Raw genomic sequence first — 27,395 nt, 5'->3', positions numbered from 1 at the left:
TTTTAACTGCAATTTGTTCATCAGCATGAGAACATTATTGAACAATAGATCAACTATTTGTTTTTTTCATGAATGCTTAAAATGGTTATAAAGTGTACTTCAACTGTTTTGTACATACCCATACCTGCACTGTTTTGAAGTATTTATAGCCCACATATTATACTACAATATATATAAACTACATACAATAGGTGTTCTATCTTGCTTATCAATATATTTAATTCTCAACATGGCCCCATCTGTGGATACCTAAATCTGGAGATTGGGGCCATGGACAAGAAAGATCTTTCTACAAACCTGAGAAAAGCCCCATGGTTGCAGAAAAAAATATTGACATTTGAAAAACAAAGGGGGAAAAAACCAATGCACAAGGGGGTTAACTCCCTCTAAAATGTTCAAAGCAGGACCTATAGCTTTAAGAAACAAATGCCCTCAGTGGCCATTGCTAGGCAACCACAATAATATTGTCAACCTTCAAGCTTTGCGAGAGGCAGGAAGGAGGGGCCATGCCCTTTCCAGGGCTGTTTTTGCCTTAGAGAAAAGGCTCGTCAGGACCACACAGCAACCTCAGGCAACTTGCTACCATGTGACTTGCATGACTTCATAATTCTTTCATGTTTCTTACTCTGCATGTTTTTAGTGTCTAAATCCTTCTTGAATAAAGTAGAAGATTCTTTTATAGGTTCTATACATCACTCAGATCATGCACCACTCTATATAGTAGTTGTAGTTAATAAGTAGAAGGAAATAATTTGGCATTTAAATAGGGGTGAAGAAGAAGAAGAGTTGGTTTTTATATGCCGACTTTCTCTACCACTTAAGGCAGAATCAAACCAGCTTACAATTGCCTTCCCTTCCCCTCCCCACAGCAGACCCCTTGTGAGGTGGGTGAGGCTGAAAGAGCATGACTTGCCCAAGGTCACCCAGCTGGCTTCGTGTGTAGGAGTGGGGAAACAAATCTAGTTCACCAGATTAGCCTCTGCCACTCATGTGGAGGAGTGGGGAATCAAACTCAGTTCTCCAGATCAGACTCCACCGCTCCAAACCACCGTTCTTAACCACTACACCATGCTGGCACAAATTTATTTTTTGTATTTTTCGGATTCGGGTTTATGAAACCCGAATTTTAAAAAAATCTGAAAAACCCAGATTTTTTGAAAATTTTCTGGTTAATAAACCCAAACCTGATAAATTTCCTGAAAAAACCTTGGATCTTTTAGATCCACCCGCCAGCCTTCTCCGGGGTACAGAGAAGGCCGGTGGGGGGGGATCTGAAAGCAATCCATGCGGTGCTGCTTCTCTGGACTCTGGAGCAGCAGCGCGGCATGGATTTCTCCCCCCTCCCCTCTAGGGCTCCCTTCCCTCCCCTGCTTACCTGCACTTAGCTTCAGTGCAGCTGCATAGCTCTGCGTCCCAGCCAGCCCGGCCCCCAGTTTGCTTTGTCTCCTTTGGCAGAGCTCCCAACCAGCCTCACCTCCAGTTCTTCATTGTGGCAGCAGAGAACTGCTGCTGCTCCAAAGCGAAGTGCAGGTAAGTAAGAGAGGGGGAGGCCACAAATAGTTGTGGGGTCATAGTGGCCCTGAATAAATTCAGCATTATTTGGGGTCTGCTTTTTTGGCCCCCATTTAATGCTGCCAGTAACACCCCCTTAAAAATACTAAAAAGGTGTTTTTTGAGTTTTTAAATTAAGCTTATTGATATGCACACCCCTACATTTAAATAATGATTTGCTGTTGGATTTAAGTTTTATGAGAAAAATACAAGCTAATCTTTTAGAATACTTTGAGTTTAACACACGGGAAAGGTTATGAATATCACTGCCTGGAATACTGGTAAAGCCGTTATGAGAGGCATTATACTTTTGGAAGCATCTAGATCAAAACAAGTAAAGGAATAAACTAGAAACATGTATTTTGAACATGTTTTGAACAGATTAAAGTACAAGGCTTGCTTTATCAAAGGATCAGGGATGAAAGTTGTTTATACTTTCTTAATGAGCTTAGAAATATTTTTGATACTGTCACATACTATATAGGGCATGGCTATTATTTATCCATTCATTACATTTTGAAGTGTTGTTGGGACATATTTTAGAAATGGGAAAAAAATAATAAAACCTTCTATATCTCAAACAGAGCTTTTTGAGTTCAGAGCTGAAACATGGAAGTTAGTAGCAGCAAGGGTAAATAAGAAAAAAGCAAAAGAAACAATTACCTGCATTAAGAACAGTGATGGGGTATTTGAAACTAAAACTGAGTGTATTCTTAGGAAATTTGAGAAATATTATGAGAACCTATATGAAGAAGAAGAAAAAGAAGAGTTGGTTTTTATACCCCGCTTTTCCTCTACCTTTAAGGAGTCTCAAAGCGGCTTACAATTGCCTTCCCTTCCCACAACAGACAACTTGTGAGGTGTAGATGAGGCTGAGAGAGTACTGAGAGAACTGCGACCAGCCCAAGGTCCCCCAACAGGCTTCATGTGTAGGAGTGGGGAAACAAATCCGGTTCACCAGATTAGAGTCCACCACTCATGTGGAGGAGTGAGGACTCCACCCCACTTCTCCAGATTAGAGTCAGTTGCTCTTAATCACTACACCATGTTGGTTCTCAACTCTGATAACTCTCAAATTGAACAAAATAATGACTTTCTTAGAAATCTGAAGATTCCAGTATTGAGGATGACAAAATATGGTTAGACCATCCAATAATTTTATATGAAGTAGTTTCTATTATAACATCTTTAAAAAAGAATACAGCACCAAGTTTCAACGATTTTACTAGTGAGTACAACCAAATGTTTATAGAAACCTTATCTAAATGTTTGTTTTTGGCATTAAATGAGATATACTGTATAAAACAATTACCAGTTTCTGGACTACTGGTAAAGATGACTTAATTCTTAAGCTTGGTAAAGATAGTAAAGAGATTGGTTCGTACAGGCGGATAACGTTATTAAACAATGGTTATAAGATCTTGAGGAGCCCCATGGCGCAGAGTGGTAAGCTGCAGTATTGCAATCCAAAACTCTGCTCACGACCTGTGTTCGATCCCGACAGAAGTTGGTTTCAGGTAGCCGGCTCAAGGTTGACTCAGCCTTCCATCCTTCCGAGGTTGGGGTAAAGGGAAGATGACTGGGGAAGGCACTGGCAAACCACCCCGTAAACAAAGTCTGCCTAGAAAATGTCGGGATGTGACATCACCCCATGGGTCAAGAATGACCCGGTGCTTGCACAGGGGACCTTTACCTTTATTAGATCTTGACGAAATTACTGGCATCTTGTTTCCAAATACATAGATATCAATCAAACTGGCATTATTCCAATATGTTCATTAACTAAAGAAAGTTTTTACTATGATGCAGTTTGTTATGACTGAAAAATTGGAAGCTGTTTTTATATTTCTTGACACAGAGATGACATTTGATCGCTTGGAACCAAAAAATTACTTAGCAGTGTTGGAAGCTTTTGGTTTTAGAAATGGATTTTTGAGCTGGGCTAGAATTATTTATTTAGCCTCCCTTGCAGGATGATTAATATCAAGCCTTTTATCAGTGCCAATTAAAATAATAAGAGGTGTTAAGCAAGGTTGTCCTTCCTCAACTTTGCTTTTTGCATCAGCAAGTGGTTTATCAGTGGCATGTTTCTCCTGTCCGGATTGCCAAATGCCACCTTTCTGCATATGTGGTGGTATTATATCAGAGCTGAGTCTTTGGGGGATATGATAGTTAACGTGCAACCCGTGGCATTTGAGGTGAGCAAATCCGTTGAATTGGTCCTCCGTATTTATACTGCATATATCCCAAAACAGTACCAGACAATATCATTGTATTTATTAACAGCAGTGTGCTTAGTATTTGCTAAAGTCTGGAAATCGATGAATAGACCATCGATAGGTGATTGGTTAGACAAGGTTAAAGAAATGTATAAATTATTAAAAGTAACTTTCATTGCAAAGGTCATAAGATATTGTAAATGTCACAAGAAATTAGAATAGTGTGATTCAAAAATTGAACATGTTCTATGTAGTAATATTATGTTATGAATAGCTTATTTAATAAAAGTGACTTAGCTTTTTTTTTAAAAAGGGCTTATCAGGGCCAGGCCTCACAGCAACCCCAGGGAACTTGCTACCGCATGACTAGAATGACTTATACAGGCCTGGCTGGTTGCTACTGTTCAACAGCAGCCACCCCACAAAAGCCAGGGTGGCGTAGTGGCTAGAGTTTCAGATTAGGCTCTGGCAAAGTCAGGTTACAATCTCCTTTCTGCCAAGGAAGCTCGCTTTCTTTGAGCCAGTCACACACTCAGCCTAATCTACCTGACAGGGCTGTTGTGAGGATAAAATGGAGGAAAGGAGGAGGATGTTTTGGCTGCCCATTGGTGAGAAAGATGGGGTAGGACGTAAATAAATAATAAATAAATATAGCTGCAGGGGGAGGCAGATAAAAGGTCAGTTGGTTGGTGGGTCGGAAGGAGGGAAGGAAATAGGGAAAGCTGAGGATAGGGGAGCTTCCAGGAGAAGAAAAATAATTAATAGTGCAGGGAGCAGGGTACAGGAGGAAATGAGATGCCCCCACAAGTCTTTGCAGGTTCCCCACTGTGCAGCTGAGCCCTACCCGGCTAGCACCACACAACTCGGTGCAGCCCAGTGGCTGGCACTGTGCAAGTGAGCCAGACTTTTCCCAGGAAGAGGCTGCCAGAGGGAGGAAAGGAGGGAAAGCTGAAGTCAGGGGGGCAGCTAAACGTAGGTTGGCTGGTGGGTAGGAAGGGGAAGGAAGCAGGAAAAGTCAAGAGGCTATATAAGGTTTTTCAGGAAAGGGAGAGAAACAGTAAAGGAGGGGAAGGCACAAGTGTATCAAATATTCAACAGAAACTTCTACTGTGAAAATCAGCATGACCGTTCCTTATGAGGAATGGTCATTATGAGGACCATTTTTATAAAACATATAGGCAGTTTGGGTCACATTATGAAAAGACAATAAGGCTAGGAAAAATTGAAGGCAGCAGGAAAAGAGGAAGACCCAACTGAGATAGATTGATTCAATCAAGGAAGCCATAACCCTCAGTTTGCAAGACCTGAGCAAGGCTGTTGATGATAGGACGTTTTGGAGGCTATTAATACATCGGGTTGCCATAGTCCAAGAGCCTTGATGGCACTTGACACACACATAGGCAGTTAGATTTGCAGAGTTTTTAGAAAATCTGTACTAAGCTATCTTGACCAGGACACTAGAATGATAAGCTGTATTGGCATCACTAACTGCTCTTACCACTTAAGTCAGAGGTGTCAAACTCAATTGTTACAAGGGCGGGATATGACATAAATGTCACTTGGTCGGGCCGGGACATGGCTCACCAGTCCAGATTTAGAGTGGGGTGGTGGCTGCCTCAGCTGGCTCACGGGCCGTATAAGAGTTCTCAAGGGGCCGGATCCGGCCCTCGGGCCTTATGTTTGACACCCCTAGCTTAAGTGATTTCTTTTTTTGGCAGAAGCTACATACATCACAATAGGTCACAAGTACTAGATGTAAGAAATGACACCTAATGTGAACAAACATAATTAAACAATACTGACTTTGATTAGTCTATTTGGTTCTAGATGGCAATTTCAACATTTCTAACAAGTTTTTAAATCACTACCAACAGATTTGAAAAAGCAAGCAAAATCCCGAGAGGCAAGAAAGAATCACAAGAGATTGCTTAAACAGCTAGCAGTTTTTACTTTCTATGAACACTTGAGTTGATAGGAGTTAGAATCCCCCATCCTACAGCAGAATGTGGTTTCTAGCAGTTTGCAAGCACAGAGCATTTCTCAGTGGATGTCATGGAGTTGTGATACATATATGGTACATCAGGTGATCTATATGGTACATAAGCAATCGGTAATAATAGGGTTGGGTCCTGAGTATGGATGCTCAGACATCTATGGGGTCAGAATCGGAGCACCAGGTGTGAATATGTCACTGATTTATTGACGACTGGATCAACTGATCATTGAGCATTCCACTAGAATTTGCTGGGTGGTAGCAGCCGCACAATAGCATTTACACACACTCAGTTCTCAAGAATGCATGTTGTTTTTTACATCTTAATGTCACTACTGTACAGACATAATAATTTTTTTCTGCAATCATTTTTAAATCTACCTTCTGAAATGAATTAGTTTTAAAGTACATTCTGCCATTTGTTGTACTCTTTAATGAATTCTCCGTATAGCTGGCCAGCATGGTTTTAATTTGCCCAACTTAACTGTTTTGAAAAGAGCTCAGTGGAGAGGTTACAGTAACATATAAAACCTGGAATGGATTTGGAAGAACAAGGGAATGGGTTTAATATGGTCTCTGCAAGTAGAATAAGGCTGGGTTCCTCATCTGAGTAGACCTGCTTAAAGATCCCACCCCTCCTCCACCACAATCCCTTCTTCCTTGGTTGGAAGAAAAGGGACAGGACACCAAACCTCCAACCACCAAGTAATACTACTCAGTTAGCCTCAATTTTGTATTTTTCTTTCCAACACATAATACCAATAAACTTGGCCAATAAAAGCTGCACACTGCAAATCTATGTATGCTTACTTGAGAATACTTCCTAAGAAAAACATGGGGATGAGTCTAATATGGTCTCTGCATGCAGAATGAGGATGCAATCCTTCTTCCTGGGAGTAAGATTGTTGAAAAAAAGGGGACTTGCATCTGAGCACAAGTTGAAGTGCTCTTTGAAGGAATGGAGTAAGATTTAAGATCCAACCTATCTACACTCAACAATCCTTAAAATGGAAACTGACATGAATATCAGATGTCAACTTATACCTTCATAGATATTGCTCATTTAACAATCTTATTTTATTCTTAAGCATAATGTACATGCCTCGATAAATATAAAATTATTAGCCTCCCAAGACCCGAAGTAATATTTGTTTAATGTTAATTTATTGTTTCAGCACTGTGCAATACAAACATCACAAAAGCTCTTTCATTTCCTGTATTGCTGTGAAAGTTAACAAGCTTCTGGAAAAGTAGGCAAGCCTGAGATACTGCAACTATTGTTATAACTCCACACTCAACAATAATAAAGTGAACAGGAACTATAACTTCCTTAATTTGACCAGAGAGACTCCACCAAATGTACAGTCAGGATGCAAGGTCATTTATGTTTGGATTCAGTGGACTTTTTTCCTCTTAAAGATGTTTTCTTAACAGCCCCAAATTTGAAAATTCATAAACAGACAGTGGACAGATAACCATAGCGAGAACTATATACCTTCCCATTACAAAAAAAGATAAACCCTTTTCTATATGTTGACATGCTCATGAGAGCAGAGGTGGAGACAGACATTCTACACTTTGTCCTCTCCATTTAATCGAATAGAATCATCACACATTTTCAGATAGCAGTACAAGTACTATTACAAAGGCATATCACCTTCCCTGAAGAGGTGTATGCACACGGAGTTTTCGTAAGAGTGCATCAGGAATATTGGGCATGACATCACAGCTATTCTCTCCAGTCTCCTCCTCCTCCTCCTCCTCCTCCTCCTCCTCCTCCTCCAATAAACATGGTGAAGACCCTGAAAATTTCATAATGTTTTTGTTATTAAGACTTCTAGGAAACAATACTACATTGATGACCTTTGAGCAGTTAAATACATTAAACACGTTGCTAAATGTTTCATACTATTCCAGCATGGGGAGGGGTAAGATTGCCAGGAGCTGGAGTCAACGTATAATAATATTATTGTCTATTAATAAATAGGAAAAGGATTTTTGGAAGAATATTCCTTTTAACACTCGCAATCCTACCCATCCAAGATGTTCTGCAAAATTTTAATTCCTCTTTGATCTTAAGAAAATGTTTATGATGATGAAGTTCCAGTAAAGATTGTATATATATTTTTAAATTTAAAAAAATTAAAAGGGAGAAGGGGTACAAAGGAAAAAAAGGGGGGAAATAGGAATATCAGCAGTGCAATTAAAAAGACAAGCATACATAAACAAATCAAACAGATTACATTGCCATGCTATTCAACACAATTGTGCAATCAAAATAGTTACCAAAATTACAGAAAATGATTCTAACATTTCTAGTCATATAACTGAAAGGTAATGGCCTTATCAAGCAAATCAAGCGTACTTAGTTCTTCTGCAATCAAAATAGTTATCCAAGTACAAAATTAAGTTGGGTTTCACTACGGTTAATTAGCATCTACTTTCTTATTTTATTTTGGTTAAGATTGAATCTCAACATATTGATAAAATGGTTTCCATTTTTCATGAAACTGCTCATAATTTGTATTGCTATTTACCATATTAGTCATTTTAGCCATAGTGGCATATTCCATTAATTTTTCTTTCCATTCTTCTATGTCTGGAAGAAGTGCTTGTTTCCATTTCCTTGCTAAAACTATTCTGGCCGCCGTTGTAGCGTATTTAAATTGGTCTGTGAATTGCGAAGATATTTCTGATGGTGTAATTCTTAACAACATGCCCTTAGGGTCTAATGGGAATTTTTGTTGGAACATCTTTTGGAGTTCTTGACGTATAGCTTTCCAATACAACTGCAGCTTCAGACAAGTCCACCATGGAAATAAGAGCCATCTGATGCATTACATTTCCAGCAGGCCGCTTAGTTTGTTTTATTTGTTTTGTGCATCTTTCTTTTAGCATTTTTGGAGTAAAGTGCCATCTATAAAACATCTTATACCAATTTTCTCATACATCCTGGCTGGCTGTAAACTTTAAGCCTTTGGTACATAATGATTTCCATTTTTCCATTGTGATATTTTCTCCAAAATTATGCATCCACTTAATCATACTGATCTTTACTTGTTCCGTTTCTGTATCATATTTTAACAATAACTTATAAATCCTCCCAAGTAAATGGTCTTGATATTTGGTTATTATAGTTTTGTATACATGTGTGCATGTTTGCAAAACAGACACATTATTTACACAGGACAGTGTACTTCTACCAACAGGTTGCCAGCCTCCAGGTAGGGCCTGGAGATCTCCCAGAATTATAACTTATCTCCAGACTACAGAGATCAGTTTCCCTATAGAAAATGGCTTCTTTGAAGGGAGGACTCTACAGCATTATACCCTGTTGAGGTCCCTCCCTCCCTATACTCCATCCCTAAATCTCCAGGAATTTCCAAATCCAGAGTTAACAATAAATATCACATATGAAATAGCACTTAAAAGAGTTTTCATTAGTACAGCAGACAACCTTCTCCCCAATATCTATAAATATATTTTCCATAGATTTGTATTATGTTTTACCTCTTTCCTGTTCAGCAGCTTCACTGAGATCAGGGAGTTTAAGTCCAACTAAATTTTGATTTCGCATCAATATGTGCTCCTGATGGGGAAAATAGAATTATTTCTTAGTTGTTCAGAAACAGCTTTCCTCAACAACAGTATAAATTAATACAAGCTCACTGTAAATATGTTTTATTTTGAAAGAACTGACTGCAATAAAGCAGTTATAGCATTTTAGTAACAAAAGTATCATTGACTATGAAAAACTACTACTTTTGATATTATTAACCATCTGATTTTCTATGAATGACAGCCAATGACCTCTGTTAACTTGTCCCCGTTTTCAACTGTTCATTTGACTAACAAACATCAATTAGTAGAATTCACTAGCTTCTCTAGGCACCATTCCACTCCAGCTCTAATATATCTAGATGAGTAAGCCAAAGTAGATGTTGGGGCAGGAAATCCGTGGACTGGAAGATACATTCTGAAATCATCAGAATGCAGCAATGTTAAATGGGAGAAGAGGGTAATGTTTGTTCCCCATACCTGAGAACACTTTTTTTAAAAAGCCCGCCCCACAATTTTAGACATGAATGGGTAGAATGTGGATGTCCCTCATCACATTTTTACAAAGCCTTCTCATTCATACCTTTATCCTCTGTAATTAATAGGGCTGTACAATTTTTTCTTCCAGAAAACTACCTTCCTTTGTTATATCCATTACTAAATGCATTTCTTTCTATGTTTCTGTCTACCAATTATTGCACAGCTGAGCGATGAGGATGGAGCCACTGCTGCTGCCAAGCCTATTCAAGCAGGGGTGGGGCTGGTACAGATAGGAAGAGTCTCTCTTCCTTTCCTGGTGCCCTGCCTGACAACATAGCTGGCTTCCCATCTGTTTAGAATCCCACAGGTCTGGAGGCAGCTGCATTTAGGTAATGGTTTCTCTCTCTCCCACAGCAAAGATTCATCTTCTCCCTGCTCCGTTTGGTTCCTAGTCACCCAACTACGAATGCTGGATCAAGGACAGTAAAAAACTGCTTCTCTGCTACCTTAGCACTAACATGTCACAAAATCAGGCTCCAAACTTTGTTTTGGTCAGGTTATGCTTGACATTTTCTGCCATCTTTTTGTACACAGATCATTTGGCATAGAATGATTATCCAGTTATTGCAAGATAATTCCTGTGATATGGACGTGTCCTGCCCTGGAAAAACGGCTTTAGAAGGAGCAAGAAACAGGACACAAATGTGCATGAACAGCAGAAACAAATGTTTAAGATAAGATTTTGTTGATACATCCTGAGGAAGGAAAAGAGGTTTCGGATCGGAAGAAGTCTCCTCAGAAAGAACAGTAGGTTTTTTCATTACCAAATATTACATTGAGATGACAGGACAGTTCATCAGCTTCTTCCTGTTTACATAACATGTACTTTATCTGAGAGTGAAATACCTCTGTTCTGTATTTTATATCCACCTTTATACTCTGCAGGGGGGTGGGGGGGGGGAAGAAGGGGAACCCATCAAATTTCTATTACACTAAAACTATGCACTTCCTAGGAATAATGCTGTAAGAATCTATTGAAACAATGTAGTAGGTCCCAACTTCCATTTTAAACAAAGTTTGTAGACCTTTTCCTTGCAAAGCATGCAGGTCAAACTTCCACCTAATGTCTTGCCAAAGAAAGGGCTAGAAACTTACTTTAAAAAATGAAACCTGGGAACTGGTAAGTTTTCATAAGAGATCATTATAGTATTATTATGCTATGGCAACCTAGCAAGTCCTGATTTTTTTTTACCTCTCTGGTTTAGAGCGATGAACTGGTGGCAGAGGCCAAGAAAGTGTTGGGAAAATACCACAAATGCCTCTGCATTCACCGCAGCCATAAGAGCTACACGGAGAATCATCTCTGTGTGGAAGCAGCCTTGTTTTACTATATCATCCCCCAGGATTGGTGCAAACACATATGATAAAAGGAACATACTTTTTACTCACCTCTCTGAGTTTTGTCAATTTTTGCATTCGAACAGGTTGCACTTGTATTTGGAGGTCTTTAAAAGTTAACGGTTTAGTCGATATGTTACTGGATCTATTCATAGTGGCAACATTTTTATCATAATCAGGCGGTTGTTTAAAAGGTGCCTTTTCTATATTACCAGGTTCTACATGTTCCCATGATATTGATCGTAGTAGAGGAGGGTGTGTACCAGATGAAGTAAGTCCTGTTTTACAAGTAACCTTTGAATCCTTCAGTAACGATACCAAACCTTTTAGCTTTGGATCTACTGTAGCCATTCCTGGTCCTTGTAAATTGCCTTTGAAAGGGAAATCTTTTTCTTTTGTTATTTTAAGGAATGGTTTTCCAAGTTCATGTTCACAAGTATTTGTGCTGGTATTAACAGACACTCTGCCAACATCACTAGCTGAAGTGCAAGATCTGGACAGATCATCCATAAGTTTATGTGGATCAAAGTTCTCCTTTTGTTCAGACAACTTCTCTTTTGGGTTTTCAAAACTAGTTAGGCGAGGAGACAATCTTCCCTGAGAAAGTTTTCTTTGATCGTTCTGTTTTCTATCATTTAGTCCTTTTGTAGCATTCTGAAATAAAATAAAACGTATTAAAGAAATTGTAGTGTCTTTTCAAAAATCATTTAACAAAACCTATTAGGCTGATTTTTTTAAAGGACAACTGCCACACACAAAAGCATTTTAAGAACAAAAACCGGCGCAATCTGAAAGAAAGGGGGGTGGAGAAATCCAAGCCTCATTTTTAAAAAGCCTTTCTTTTGCTCAGAAAGAGCTCTGAGGTAGCAGGAAGCACATGAATCCCCGCCTCTTTACACACTGCTTCGTTTTGGCTGTGAGAGAAGCCAATCTTCTGTGTTTCCCCCTGTTTAGTCATCCACACACTGCTTTGAGCTGGGCTGAGCTCAGGGGAGAGGGAAAAGCCGGATTAACAGAGGAACGGGAAGACCCGGGTTGGTTTTGTGTCGAAACAGTGATGAGCTACCAAGGAATGGGATATTGTGCTTACTGAAAAGTTAGATCCTGGCTGAAACAGGGAATAAAGCAGGTTACAGCGACCATGCATAAATGACCCAAATGAAAATCATGGGATATCTGTGTAAGCCCCCCAAAAGAGCAGGGACACTCTTTAAAGCAATTATTAACATACGGCCTTAGCTTACAATCGTCAGGAATTAAAAACTGACTTCCAGGCTTGGTGGAAGAGCACTGTAGATCAGTCTACCCTACGTGGCAAAATAAAGGCAAGGGCAAAGTGTCTTAACCATAAGTATCTCCTCGATGGGCCCTTGAGTGTCACAAAATAGTTTTGTTCAAGTGTCCACTGGGCTTTGGAAAAGGCATACTTCTGCCTAGGTGAGAGGGGGGAAGCAGGTGGGAGGCACATTTTTGGATGCTGAGAAGAACCACTGCTATGAGCTAGCTGAAGCACCATGGGTACACAGGATCACCTTCAGTGGGTATCTGTTAACCTGTAGGAGTGCCTCTTTGCCTCTACCTGGGTTCTAGCTGCATATTTGTAAATAAAACAAATACTGCAAGATGCCCTAAGTCCCCAGTGCTCCCTTCTCCAAAGGGACCCAACCCTGGTATGGGCTAGCTGGAATTTCTCACTGTGCAGAGTAGTAGAGTGTATGTAACTTGTTAACCATCCTCGTCGCCACTGTTAAGTCTACGTGGGGGAACACATGAGGTCGGAGACAAAGTTCCAACAGCAACCGCTTTATTGTATGAACGAGAACAGAACTAAATACAGTGACCAGACCCCTGCTTATATGCCCGCTTAGCCGCCTGCGGCCACTCCCCCCACAACCATGATTGGGGAAAAAAAACCCAGTAGCCAATGGGAGCATACAGTTCAGGAGCCTTGGGGAACTCCAAGCTGCCCAGGGTTTCCCCTGATGCAATTACAAGGAGCTTCAGTTCAGTCCCTTGATTCAATCACACACACACACATGCATACATAACGTAACTAATTAGCTTGTTCTTACCTGCAGTGGAGACACTGAACCAACAGTGAATGCACATGCATCAGAACCTACAAAATGAAAAAGAGGTGATAAAGTCACTGCAATGAACTTCAATACTATATTAGTCCCAAACGCAAGGCTTTTCTGCATGGGCTTTTTAAATCAGTTCTGGTCCCAGACTGCATAGTTACTCCAGAACCAAAACAGAATTAACAATTAAGAAAATATAACCTGATTAACATATACTTAGCTTAAAGGGGATTTCTATTCTATCATATACTATCCCCCATTTGGCAAGAGACATTTGTTGCTTATGATTTCTAGGCAACTTTGAGAAACATTATTCAAATGATTGGGGAAGGGGTAATTTCATTTGTATAAGAACATGCAGTACTGATCTTACCTGTTGGACTTGGAAGATTGAAAGAGTTGCTCCGAGATGGTGCAGGTGAAATGTTGGGACTAAGTGTTGGGGACATGCCTACATTAAATTGCGAGGTTGAAAAACAACAACAAGAAGAAGATAATTGTTTCTTGCGACAGCCAGTAATGAGTTCATAATAATAAAAAGACCACCACGGCAATCTTTGGGAGATGGTTCACGTGAAGGGTGAAATAGCCTTTTAATTATAGAGATTACTACCAACATCTCAGTGGGGGGAGCCACAGAAGCACTTTGGCACTCCCACCAAACATAGCCCTCACCCCCAACACTCCCTGGTATGAAAAGTAAGAAAGCCAGAAACAAAGCATTTGCTTCACAGCACTTGCACAAAAGTGAGGTTACTTCATGTCATGTTATCTTAAGAAGCAGGGAACTGCAAACCAGCTTGGGCCTCTAATCAGCACTTTTCAGCTGCTGCCACTTTTACCACAGCACTGTACAGTTGCTCCGACTATCGTGGTGCCTGACATACTAGGATTGCTATACCTAATAAGATATTCTTGGCCTTTCCAGAAAACTACTTTGTGAATCTCTCCTAAAGAAAAAAGCCACTGGCTCCAGGATCCAGGGGCGTAAACTACACAGGGGGGCACAGGATCCATTATAAACCCATATGTAAAGTCTTTAAAAACCCATGGCACTTTCACAGGAATGTTGGATCACCAAGGCCATTATATAATCTGGAACTATTTAGGGCCCAACTGCATGTGGCACTCTTGCAGTAGTGTTCGGTGGTGCAAGGAGCATAGGTGTGCCATTTCTTTGACTGGATATGTTCTCCCATAGCTGCTTTATGCCTTGATAGGAAAAAGATGACCACCATTATAGCAATACCTGTCTTTTCCCTATAGTGGAACTAAAGCATCCAGGGTGAACAACATGGTAGGAGAAGAGTTAACCTGCTTTCCCTACTAGCATGCCCCCAATTCAGGTATCTCTTTCTCTTTCACTATGACGCTCACTCTGTGACCACTTTTTAGTGGATATCTCATTCTGTGACCACTTTGTAGGGCCAAATTATTTATCTGGCGCTCCAGTCATGGAACTCCGCTATCATATGTAGTATGTCCCTTAGGTATTTTGAAAGCCAGTCCTCATGTTCGGAACTACAATGTGATACAGGCCTCTGCAGATATCAGGTATCACATCCTGCAGGTGGCAGGTATTATACCAGGTACCTGCATTTTGAAGTGGTACAATGTCTGGTAAGCTGTTACCACTGCTTTTCCTGAAAGTTTACAACTGATCTTAGCATGTTGCCTACACCTACAGAGGCAGAAAATTAACTGAAGGTAAAAAAGGCTTAACCTCAAATCCCAAATTTTCAGTCATCTCTCTCCCACTGGCTACAGAAAACACCCCTGATTTTATACTGTTAGGCAAAATATTTGATACTTTTCTTACAGGACCAACTTCACTTCAGAGTTGTAAGTGTTCAGACTATGCTCATTGGTTCTTTATTTTGGCTCATGTAACATACATCTCAAAACAAACAAGTGTGGTTCTGTGAATGATGTGTCCCCTCATTTACATAGAGTTCAATGGAGTAAATGAAGACAAGGAGGTTGGGTTGAGCTTCACGGTTTGATTTATTGGCCAAGAATTCAAAAATCGGGTGATTCCCAGAAAGCAGATTAACGAGCTCTGCAATCCGGTCACACCCAAGGGGGGGGGGCAATGCAAGAGGTTATATAGACAATTGACATTCCAATCAACATCCGATATAGCTTGTCACTGCAAACGTCATTACTTCCTACCCCGCCTGTGTGACCATTGCTACATTTAGTCAATAGACCTCTATTGTTCCCTTGCAGGCTGAAGCGAAAGTATCAGAAAGGGGGGAATAGGTGGGAGACTGTTGGAGGGTTCCCTTATCACACATTGGAATGCATGTGTGTGCCTGCTTGGTGCTAGAGAGAAGGGGGAGCCACTGGGCAGTGAGTTCTGTTTGTAAGCAGTTTCTACGTGTAGCTAGCGTGTATGTCTGAACATGATTACTCAATCACAACATGACGAGAGTGAGAATGACGTGGGAGAAGGCACAGAATGTTAATTCTAGACTCTATGAACAGTGATTCCACTCTAGGCCCTGTCTTGCAATTACGTTCCACCTGGTTTGAACCCGAATTGAAATGCCAAATCTCTTGAGCAGTGAAGAATTATCAGATGTTTTACATATTGAAAGCTTGGCAAGAAGCAGTTACTTCTGAGGAAGAATACTCCTCCCTTCTAAGCAATGACAAAAAGAGAAAATGTACCCTGGGCCATTTTATTAAGAGTTGTGAGAAAGACAAAGAACTAAGACAATATAAGACAAAAGTGGATTCACTTTTAATCAAAGAAGAATATTTTGTCAATAAAAGCAACTCATGAATGAAAAAAAATCTGCTTTATAGGATTAAGCAGACATTATCTTTGGAGGAAGGGTGGTAGAGTCAGTCAATGGGCTAGGCACAGGACTATGAAAGTGACATGAGGCTTACCCACAACAAAACCAGGTTTCTCATAGTGCATAATGAAACTAGAAAATACACATGATCACACACATCAAGGAGGACAGAGGGTAGTGCTATCGAGTTTGAATTCTAAATAGATGGTGATCTTGTGGATTATTGTACACACACAGAAAATAAAGGACTCTGAACTTGTAGCTTTCTTTTAACTGAACAAACGTTTACTTATTATAGGGAGGGTAAACATGGGATACATAATAAAAGCTGTCATGTCGCTTATAGTTTGAGGAATATGTTTCATAGCCAGCCTGTTTCAACAACTTAAAACGGCAGTTTAACTGCAGCCCCTCAGAACGCAGCAGAATGTCACATGACCAAATAACACTGACTATGTGCTGCAGCACTGTTCCCTGAGATCATTCAAATAAATAAATACATTTAGCTAGCATTCCTGATCCAGACAAAACTCATCGTCCAATTCCCAACATTATCCTGTACATGAGGCCAAAAAAATAATGATTGAAAAGGGCTAGAAACTATTAAAATCACTAGCCATAGTGACCATTCACAGTAATCAAGATGTCTAAACATGCATCAATATTAAGGGTCCTTTGACAGCATAGGATTTTATAGAACAGTGATAAAGCAGAATAGTTGAAATACAGCTTTTTTGATGCAGAGCTTTTTGAAACAACTTAGCAAACACATTTTCAGGTAATCATTCTACATCCAGTTCTGCCTAAGACTTTCAAAATCTCATCTTCTGTAGTTCAAAAACTTGGCAATGTCTAAAGTTAATCTTATAGAATGCAGAGTTGCCTATTCTGTCATTGGAACTAGTTGGAGTAATGTTTAGAGTATCCAACTAGGATTGAGATTACTCCAGTTCAAATCCTTGTTTAGCTATGAAGTTCACTGGGTGAACTTGTTCCAATCATACTCTCACTGAGCCTAACCCAGAAGGTTGTTGTGATAAGATGAAGGCGGGGAAAACCATATATAGTACCTTGAGCTCCTTGGCAGAAAAGCAAAGCAAAAATTTAATAGATGATAAAGACACTTCCCGTAACAGAAGCTATACATAGCACAGTCCTCACCTTGCAGATGAGTTGGCAACCCTGATTTTTCGTTCCAGGCCTTGAAAGCCCAGAAACTGCGGACCTGTCAGCGTATAGCCAATATATATTTGTTGTGAAGACTCACTATATATAATCTCATGTAAAATATATTCCAAAGAAGTAACCATATTAGTTTATTGTACGAAATGTAGCAAAAAATGTTGTGGCACCTAAAAGGCTAATTATGGAGTGGCATAAACCTTACAACCTATGCCTTTGCTATGACATATTTGTCAGTAGTTATGGCTCTAGAAGAATCTTGTATTAAAATGATGCTAATTTATTTATTACACTAAGAGGCACATTGCCTGTCTGATGACCATGAATTTCACTTACATGGTGTTTCAAAGTACATGACACAAAATGTATGTACCTGTGGGAGACTCCGAAAGGCTGCTTCTTGATTTTCTTCCTCTGCGTGTGAGGAACCTCTCACTCACTCGTTTTGCTTCTTCTAACAACTCAAGATTCTTCTTTTTATCTTCATCAGAGATTTTAACATCTGGCAGTTGGTCATTCACCAAGTCAATCACATGACCTGTGTTGTCTAAATAGTAAAATATTCGAGTTAAACACTAAAATTGTACATTTAGTTCCATCTATCTGCCTTGTCTATGGACTGGTTTTTACCCATGATATTAGTATCCAGTTGCACTCAGGGAACAACTTGAGGAGACCCAAAACATCTGTGATAGGTCTCCTGTCCCTTTTTAAAGGTTAAAAAGCAGCTGAAGGGTCCCCTAATATGGATTGGGAAGCATGGCATGAGGGAGACAGGGTTTTGTTTTTTAGTAACCCATTCTTCCCCTGCACAATTTCCCAAACAGAACAAGCCCTCACCCCCCGTGTTGCTGTTAGCCCTAAGAAGGGAGGGAAGGGAAACCAGTTACAAGGTTCAATTCAAGTTACTGGTCATTATATCCAAAGCACTTGATGGCCTTGAACCCACATAACTGCCGTTCAGCTTCTCTCAGACTATGCTCCAATGTGTGAATTTCACTGATCTGAACAAAGCCTTCTGAGGATGCCACCTGCCAAATGGGTAAAGACTGGCAATGGCCTGTACATATGCATTCTCTGTTGTGGCTCCCATCTTGAGGAACAGCATCTCTTAGGAGATCAGAAAGGCTCCCACCCTTCTATCATTTCACAGAATGTGCAAGACAGAAACGCTCAGGAGGGCATTTGTACAGAGGATCATAACTGTAGCATAATGGAACAACTCAGGAGGAGGCTTTTATAAAGGAGTAGGACTATAATCTATCGCAGAACCACTGAGACCTTGGCTGGCTGGCAGCTGCACAGCCACCCCACCAGCCTTTTCGCCCCCGCCCTCCCCAAGAAGTACCACCTGGTGGTGCTTCTTCAGATGGTTCCTGAGGCCGGTAGTTGAGAGATGAGCCAGGTCTCTCCCTCGACTGATCCAGGCCCTACACAGCTGGCACTGTGCAAACCGGGGGATCCTCAGTCCACTGGAAGTGCTTCCAGACTATGGAGGTGTAGGAGCACCCATGCTGACTAGAAGCTGTGGGCACCCCTGGAGCCGCCTCCTGTGAGGAGCTTGGGACAGATACGCTGTGTCTAGGGGGGGACAGAAAGAGATGCCTGAGGGAGAAGGGGTTGAGATGGTGGGACCTTGTTCTAAAATGCATCTTATGCTCACTTTCATTTTTTAAAAAATTAAATGATTTTATTCATTTTTTGAAGGGGGTACGGGAAAAAAAAGGGAAAAGACAAATAGGGAAGTTTTTACAGTTCATCTTGTGTCCGTGCCCAGTGGAGCCCATCTACATAACATGTTTTTTTCCTATTATTATTATTGTTATTGTTGATCTTTTTGAGATACAGGAGAGTGAAGGGGAGGAGTAAAACATGGGGGAATAGGGAAATGTTGCTTGTGCTATGATCCCGCAACCCACATCCAGTTTTGCGCCTAGTAGTACTCCATGTAGTTCTACTCAACTCATTATTAAGTTTTTGTTCTGAAATGTTGTTTATCTATAAAAAATGTTTGGTCTGTCTCATAGTAAAAATCGCAGATTCTTTCTGCTATGGCTTGAGTGAAAGCCCAGAAATTTTGGAAGCGAATACACAAAGACATCCTGGAAGTGCTTCAGGTGGACACTGAATTAAACCTGAAGTTCATGCTCACTTTCATTTAAAAGGCTGGGCATCAAGGAATCATCTGTTTTTCTGTATTGCTATTTTCGTGCATCGTCTTAACTTCAGAGCATATGTTTATTGTACTGCAAGTTGAGATTATACAGCCATTAAAACTCTCCAACACTCAACTATTCAGAAACCATAGTTTCTCAATCCTCAATGTCATAGGTGAGATATCACAACCTGTAAAGATATTTATGATTGTACTTTTTAAATGAAAGGATAACATTAACAAAATTGATCTTACCAACAGAAGTCAATGAGGTATCAGATGCCCTAGTATGCCTGTTAGAATGCCGCAGGTAAGGACTAATAGGTCTGGGGGGGAAGAAGCAAAACATGTTCTTTGATAGAATTGTTAAAATTAAGTTAATACAAATGAGATTTTTTAAAAAGCTATGCCAATTGCTTTATCCTTGGGTTGACCATCAAATAGAATTCTTCTCTGAATCCAGGTATTTATGTAAGTTGGGGTTATGATGCCCATTACTGCTTCACATACAGGAATTCCCTCTCAATGGAGGAAGTGGATTGGCATATGAAAGGGTTCTCAGGGCACATAAAATGATGACGTGCTTTCAGAGACAACATCTCATACTGCCATTTGGGTTTCTTTGTGGTGGCCATGCATCATTCTCCACTAAGGATGGGAAGGGAGATCAAGTAGACAAATGACTGGAAGGGATAGGATGAAGGAGCTTCTCCTCCTGCAACAGTCCTCCGTTCAGACTGGCAACAGGCACAGCTACCAGGGATGCTTTTCATTTTTTTAAAAAGAAATTAAATTTTGGGTTATTTTTCATGTAAAGAAGAAATTAGTACTGACTCATGCATGTTGCATGTAATGTTTTCCTTGTGTCTCTAAAAGGCAGGTCTCATTTTTCCTTGCTTCCAGTTATGCCTGGGAGCAACCTTCCAGGACAACATCAACTTACAGCTCAACACAGTTTCTTCTATGATACCTGCCTCCTCCACTTGCTTCTCCAAAGCAGGAAGGTCAGCTTGACGCAGGTCCATATATGCCCCTTCCTTGGGCCATCCCCTCTCTCTGCGTCAGGCCTCAGGTGAAAATGTAGACTGGCTCTCTCTTTGCGCCAGCCAGTGGCCAAACCCTACCCCCTCATCCCCACTTCACTTGAAGGTTGGGATGGAGCTGCCTTTGCTTACCTCTTAGTCCCCACTCCAGCTATCACACACACACAAAATAATATATCCAGTCATACTGGCTTTCATTCACTGCTTTCTTTTCTCGCCTCAGTCTAACTTTAGACTGTAAGGTCTTTGAGGCAGAGACATATCTTTCGCTTGGGTTACTTTGTGAAATCTATTTAACTGTCAGCAGGAGATACATATATATGGCAATAATTTTATTTACCTGAGCGATAGGTTCCTCTCCATTTCTGTATCTTGTAAAACTGTATTTTCTGGAAGAACTATAGCAGGTGTGCTGGATATTCCTACTTCAGCAGGGAGCTCCTGATTAGTTTGTGCCAAAAATATAATTAAAAACAGAGAAAATAAAAATATACTAAGGATAGTTGTAGCAACACAATAAAAACCATGAATGTATGAATATGTTTAATTCATCTGCGTGGCTTCTATGCAGTCCCACATTGGGACTGCGCAGGCGCAGGCCAGCCACGGGTAAGATTTGTCAGCTTCTAGCAAAATCTAAAAAGAGAGTGCTCCCCCTCCCCTCGGGGCATGCAGCCTTCCCGCCCAGCGGTCACATGACCCAGGGGGAGCGAGCACTCTTCCCTCCAGTTCTCTTTCTGCCGCCATGGAGAGAGAACGTGTTAGCTTCTGCTGCAGCAATGGAGTCCAAAAAAGCTCCTCTATTCAAGAAATGTGCCACCTGTGGTACAAAAATGGCTAAAACAGACACTCATAAAGAGTGCCTGTTGTGTTTGGGAGAAGGCCATATTTCTGCCTCCTGCAAAAGTTGTGCCAAACTCACCGCGACGGCCCTGAGGGGGCATTTGACTCGCCTTCTCTCCCACCTCAACAAAGAGTTGCTCCGTCCGGATCCGGCGGTAGGCCCTTCAACCTCATCGCAAGGTCAGTTGGTTGAACCCGGGCCCTCGTCCAAAAAGTCGAAAATCTCCAAACGGTCGGCGGGAGGGACTTCCATGCGGGACAAACCTTCCTCGGTGGTCGTCCAACCCGCTAAATTTATCGCGCCGCTGGCGCAAGATGGCCGTGGTCAGGGCTCCTCTTGCCGCTCTTCTCACTCTAGAGCTCCATGCTGCAAGTCGCCTTCACGGTCCCCGGGGTCGACATCGCTCCCAATCCACCTCACCTCGCTGCCGAACTCAGACCAAGTCTCCGCGTCCACTGGCTTCCCTTGCTGCCAACGTCGCTGGGTGCCAGCCCATTACCCTTGAGGACTCACCTCCTCATTCCCTGGCTACCCCCTCGGATCCGACTCCGAGCAGGGCCCAGGAGATTAAAGTCTTTATGGAGCAACACCTCATCAAGCTCTACAAGGACGTGCCTTTGGTGGCCCAATACCGATACCGGCTATGTGTCGGGAGCTGCTCAGCCGCAGCCCACTATCGCTATGGAAAATCAGTCGGCCGCTGAAAAGAGCCCCGCAGTTTCGCCTCAGGGATCACTGCACATCGAGCCCAGCCAAGCACCTTGGGCCCGATCCCGTACTCCGACACCATCCCAGTCTCATCGGCATCGTTCGATTCCTCGTCGGAGTCGATCTCCTCGTCGGAGCCGATCAGCCCGTCGGAGTCGCTCCACTTCTTGTCGGAGCCACTCAACCCGTCGGAGTCGATCCGTATCTCAACGACCTCGAGTGGCTGACCCTCGAAGCTCATCCGCTCGTCAGAGTCGATCTGATTCCTGTCAATGCCGATCCTACTCCCGCCAGAGCCGGTCCACTTGTCGACGTCAGTCCACCTCTCGTCAGAGTTGATCCTCACATCGGAGCCGATCTGCTTCACGCTGGAGCCGATCGGCATCGAGGTGTCTCTGGACTCGGATGAAGAGTCCCGCACGTCACAACCCTCCCCGGAGGACACTGTGGGGGACTCTAAACCTATATCCCCTGCAGGAGACATCCGCATGTATGCAGAACAACTGATCCGCATGGCGAAAGCCCTTAATATTGATTTTAGGCCTGATGATGCTGGCCCCTTAGATTCCATTATGGATATACTCCACTGCCCGGATGCGGGTCCAGTGGCACTTCCTATGATAAAGAGTATTCTTGAAGTGGTTCAAGCCAATTGGGCCAAACCTTGCTCCGATCCCTCTTCCTCCAAGAGAGTGGAAAATTTATACAAGATCCGCAGGGAAGGCAGGGAGTTTTTGTACCAACACCCTCCACCTAATTCAGTGGTGGTGGAGGCGCTCCCTGGTAAATATAGATCGGGAGCACATTCCTCACTGCAGGATAGAGAAGGGAGAAAATTAGATACCCTCGCTAGAAAGATTTACTCTTCTAGCGCGGTGGGGTTATGCATCTCCAATTTCCTAGCGGTTATGGCTAGGTATCAGTATTCCCTGTGGAATAGTTTTCCCACAGATCTCCATCCTCCCTGATGACCAGAGGCCATCGGCTAGGGCCATCCAGAATGAGGGCATGTCTCTCGCAAGACAACAACTCACAGCGGCGCACCATGTGGCGGATTCATCTAGTAAGGCCATAGCCTCCGCCACTGTAATTCGCAGACATGCATGGCTCCGCCAATCCGCACTTCCCTATGACACTCGAGCACGCATAGAAGACCTTCCCTTTGAAGGCACATCCCTGTTCAGTGCCCAAACGGATACATTCCTTGACCGTCTATAGAAAAATAAGACTAATGCATGGTCACTGGGAATTGCCCCTCAGGCATCTGAGCCCAAACGACGGTATTTTGGCCACCAGACCCCTCAATCTTCCCGCCCCTACAGATTCCAGGGGGCCTTTCACCAATCTAACTTCCGCCCCTCATTCCCACGTCCACAACAGGACAGGAAATTCCAGTCTAAGCCTAGAGGCCGCAAACGGCCCAGGGTGTCCCCTGGTGGTTTCAATAAGCCTAAACAGGCATGACTAGAGGTTCCAGCATATTTCTTAGACCGGTTGTCTGCCTTTTACAATGTCTGGGTTGCTGTTACAAATGATGTTTGGGTGTTGAAAATAAAAAAGGTTGGATATTTCATCGAATTTGATGCTCTACCCCCTTATCAAGCCCCAGGCCGCTCTACATCACAGCCCCCTGAGCCACTTTTGCAGGAGGTCTACACCCTCCTTTCCAAAGGGGCCATTTCTGAGGTCCTTCCCGCTGACCAAGATTGCGGGTTTTACTCTCGTTTCTTTCTTGTAGACAAGAAGGGGGGGAAGCGTCCTATACTGGATCTTCAGGAGCTGAATGAGTTTGTTAAGACCAGAAAGTTTCGCATGCTTTCACTACCGGAAGTGCTTCCCCTTCTTGACAAACATTTGTGGTTCGTGGTGTTAGATCTCCGCGATGCTTATTTTCACATCGCGATCCATGCTAACTGCAGGCAGTATTTGAGGTTTGAGTGCAATGGCATATGTTATCAGTACAATGTCCTACCCTTCAGGTTGTCTACAGCCCCTAGAACGTTCACTAAATGCCTTGCGGTGGTTGTAGCTCACCTTGCATTTGAGGGTTGTGTAATTTTCCCCTACCTCGATGACTGGCTGGTAGTAGGAACTTCACAATCAGGGCTGCTTGCTCAGCTTGATATAATCCTAGAGACCTTCAACAATTTAGGCCTCCTAGTCAACTTCTCTAAATCTAGGCTCATCCCCTCCCAGATACAAGAATTCATTGGGCCCAGTTTGGATGATACGACAACCAGAGCTTTTCTCCCTACACAAAGGGCCCGTGCAATTCAGTCTATGGTCCTTCGGTTCACCAGGAATAGGTTCCAGACCGCCCTCAAGGTTCAGAAATTGCTGGGCCTTAAGGCCTCCACCATGGCTGTGGTAGAATTTGCGCGTCTACGCATGCGCCCACTTCAGGGTTGGTTCCTCCGGACGTTTAGACTTAACATCGACTCACAACACAAACGTCTTTCCATCCCAAGATACGTTATATGCTCTCTGCAATGGTGGTCTAGCGATTTTAACTTCCTTGCAGGCCTTCCTTTCCACCTCCCCTCCCCAGAGTTGCATCTTTTCACCGATGCGTCCCTATCAGGATGGGGAGCTCACTGTGATCACCTCAGGGCTCAGGGCATTTGGTCTACATCAGAATCCAGACTACACATAAACCTGCTTGAGCTTCGTGCTATACGCCTTGCTCTGTCTTCCTTTACAGGATATCTGGAAGGGCATCACATTCAGATTGCTACAGACAGTTCCACCGCTCAGCATTATCTGAACAAACAAGGAGGCGTACGGTCCGTTTCGCTCTGCAGGGAATCCACCAGCATCTGGGAATGGGCCATAGCACATCAAGTGACACTAGTGATATACATCGCAGGCACAAGCAACACTCTGGCAGACGCCTTGAGTCGTCATCCCAATCAAGCACACGAGATCACTCTGAGCACGCACTGCTTCCAACACCTATTCCATCTATGGGGTCGCCCACAGATAGATCTGTTCACCACACATCTCAACTCTGTGTGTCCACAGTTCTACTCAAGGGCGGGGGCGAGCCCAGGCTCCCTGGGCGATGCCTTTCAGTCGACATGGAACGGGGCTCTGTTTTATCTGTTTCCGCCTTTCCCTCTACTTCAGAGAGTAGTGGCCAAGCTCAGTCATGACCACACCAATGCCATAGTGATCACACCCTTCTGGCCCAGGAGGTCGTGGTTTGCGGTGCTAATGTCCCTTGCCCACGGGGAATTCATCCACCTACCCAAGGACCCTACCCATTACCCCCCAGCCATCCAGTTGGCAGCCTGGAGGATTCGACCCTAGGGCAGTAGTCTGATAGAGTAGCCAGAGTTCTATTATACTCCCTAAAGTCTTCTACCCGCAGTTCGTACAATGCAAAATGGAAGCGGTTTTCTAGTTGGGCGACAGCCAAATCACTTTCTCCTGTTACATACCCGTTGTCCTCTATTTTGGATTATTTGATGTCCCTCAAAGATGGTGGTTTATCAAATTCCTCCATTAAAGTTCATTTAGCCGCCATTTCGGCTTTCACTGCAATATTGACTCCTTTTCAGTTTTTTCTCACCCGCTATCCAAAAAATTCTTTAAAGGCCTTCCTGTCAACTCATGCGAGCTTTCCCTACTGTTGTTTAAATCGGCCTTCCTAGTCGCCATTACTTCGGCGAGGAGGGTTAGTGACCTCTCAGCGCTGTCACATTCCCCTCCGTATACTAAGTTTCATTCCAATAGGGTTGTGTTAAAGCCAAAACTTTCATTTTTACCCAAATATTTCTCAGCCTTTCACCTTGGCCAAGACATAGTCCTCCTGGTATTTTTTCCTAACCCGTCCTCGAGTGCAGACAGAGCCCTACACTCCCTAGATGTTCGCAGAGCTCTCCTTTTCTATATAAAGCGAACACGCAGTTTCAGAAAGGACGATAATTTATTCATCTGCTTTGGTGGTCATCATAAAGGTTGTCGAGCCTCTCCACAGACCCTCTCCAGATGGGTCACATCAGCCATCAGGTTGGCTTACGAGCTTGCAGGCCAAGACTGTCCTGACATGAACTTCCGGTTACTGAGCTGGTCCTGGCGCCAGTCTTCTAGGAGAGCTCCTAGGAGAATCCAAGATACGCTCAAAATTGGAGTGCTCTTAGCACACCAACCCGGTCCTAAAAAGGGGACTGGGATGCAGTAATTCCTCTCCAGCCTGAAGATAGCAGTGTGACTCCCATACTCTCCGAGGGAGCTTTTTTAAGTCCCCCGGAGGTGTGGATGCAGTCCTGCTTTGACACTGAGGGGAGAAGGCATCGCCGCGAGCGTTTTTTTTTTTTGCGCTACCGCCCGGGACCTCCAGCACCTATTACCATCTTAAGAAACATTTAAAGGAAAAATACCTCACTCTCAGAAGTCTAAGTGAGTACAAGAATTCTTTTGATCTTACCGGGTACAGAAAGTTAACCGGGCTGAAAGCAACTACTGGGAACTCCGCATGCCTCCCCCCATCATATAAAGCCTTTTTTGTTAAGATAAATCATCAGATAAAGCGGCAAGGACTTTATCAAATTGATCTGTGGGTAGACAAAACAATCGAACTTCCTGATTGATGTGAAAGGGACCAATCAGTTTCTGTGATGCTTGAGGGGAAAGGAGAATTAAAACCCTCCCTCTCCTTGGTTACTATCTTTTCCCGGCTGGGGAAGGTCCTTCATCCACGTCCTTAAGTTTCGTTTTCAAGAACCGGAAGACATCTAGGAATTGCTGTGATCTGCAGAAGCATGTTTGCCGTTCGAGGGGAGAAGGGAAGTGAAAGAAGCGTGCAGGACTGAAAGGCGTTCCCTTGGTGCATCATCTAAAGGCGTCTCTTTGAAAAACTACAAAAAAGGGGACGTCGGAAAGTCCGTGGCTATACTGTTTCCTGTCAACTTCCTACTTCCTGTCTACTGCCGATCTAGAGCGTCTGCAAAAAACTTCAATTTCTACTTTAAATTAAGGACTTTTTGGAAAAAACTCTCAGTGATTATGCTTACCAAAGCTTATTAATCTACCCACACTCATTAAAATCTTTGATCTTGGACCTGCCAAAATCGCTATTAAGAAGGGCATTCTGGCAAGAAACTGCCATGGAAAAGTTAATTCAGGATATGTTCAATCTACAAATGAGACAAATGCAAGGTATTATGAACAACTGCTAAATCAACAAAAGCAGATGTCAGTACTGCTGGAGCAGATGATGACCAAATTTAATATCTTCACCCTGTCAGTAACTCAAAACAGGAATGAATTTATAGAAGATTCTGAAGATGTATCTCCAAATACTGCAATGCTAGAGAGCTCTTTAGCTGAGGAAGGAGAGGAAGAACATACAAGAACATACAACAAACCAAATTCCAA

General features: G+C 42.6%; 1 protein-coding gene across 1 annotated transcript in view; it reads right to left on the bottom strand.

Annotated features, from left to right (window-relative positions):
• The window catches only part of IRAG1 (inositol 1,4,5-triphosphate receptor associated 1), a 56,967-nt gene that overhangs the window by 18,226 nt on the left and 11,346 nt on the right, over positions 1 to 27,395 (bottom strand). The window contains exons 2-9 of the mRNA XM_056851460.1: positions 20,805 to 20,905; positions 19,677 to 19,747; positions 17,640 to 17,813; positions 13,654 to 13,731; positions 13,272 to 13,318; positions 11,251 to 11,853; positions 9,274 to 9,352; positions 7,421 to 7,565 (exon numbers count right to left, since the gene is read on the bottom strand). Of these exons, the coding sequence (XP_056707438.1) occupies positions 7,421 to 7,565; positions 9,274 to 9,352; positions 11,251 to 11,853; positions 13,272 to 13,318; positions 13,654 to 13,731; positions 17,640 to 17,813; positions 19,677 to 19,747; positions 20,805 to 20,905 (1,298 nt within the window). The remainder of the gene's footprint in view (positions 1 to 7,420; positions 7,566 to 9,273; positions 9,353 to 11,250; positions 11,854 to 13,271; positions 13,319 to 13,653; positions 13,732 to 17,639; positions 17,814 to 19,676; positions 19,748 to 20,804; positions 20,906 to 27,395) is intronic.

The sequence above is a fragment of the Euleptes europaea genome, chromosome 6 (genome assembly GCF_029931775.1).
Source record: "Euleptes europaea isolate rEulEur1 chromosome 6, rEulEur1.hap1, whole genome shotgun sequence".
Classification (NCBI taxonomy): domain Eukaryota; kingdom Metazoa; phylum Chordata; class Lepidosauria; order Squamata; family Sphaerodactylidae; genus Euleptes; species Euleptes europaea.
This window is presented reverse-complemented; position numbering and strand designations above follow the sequence as displayed.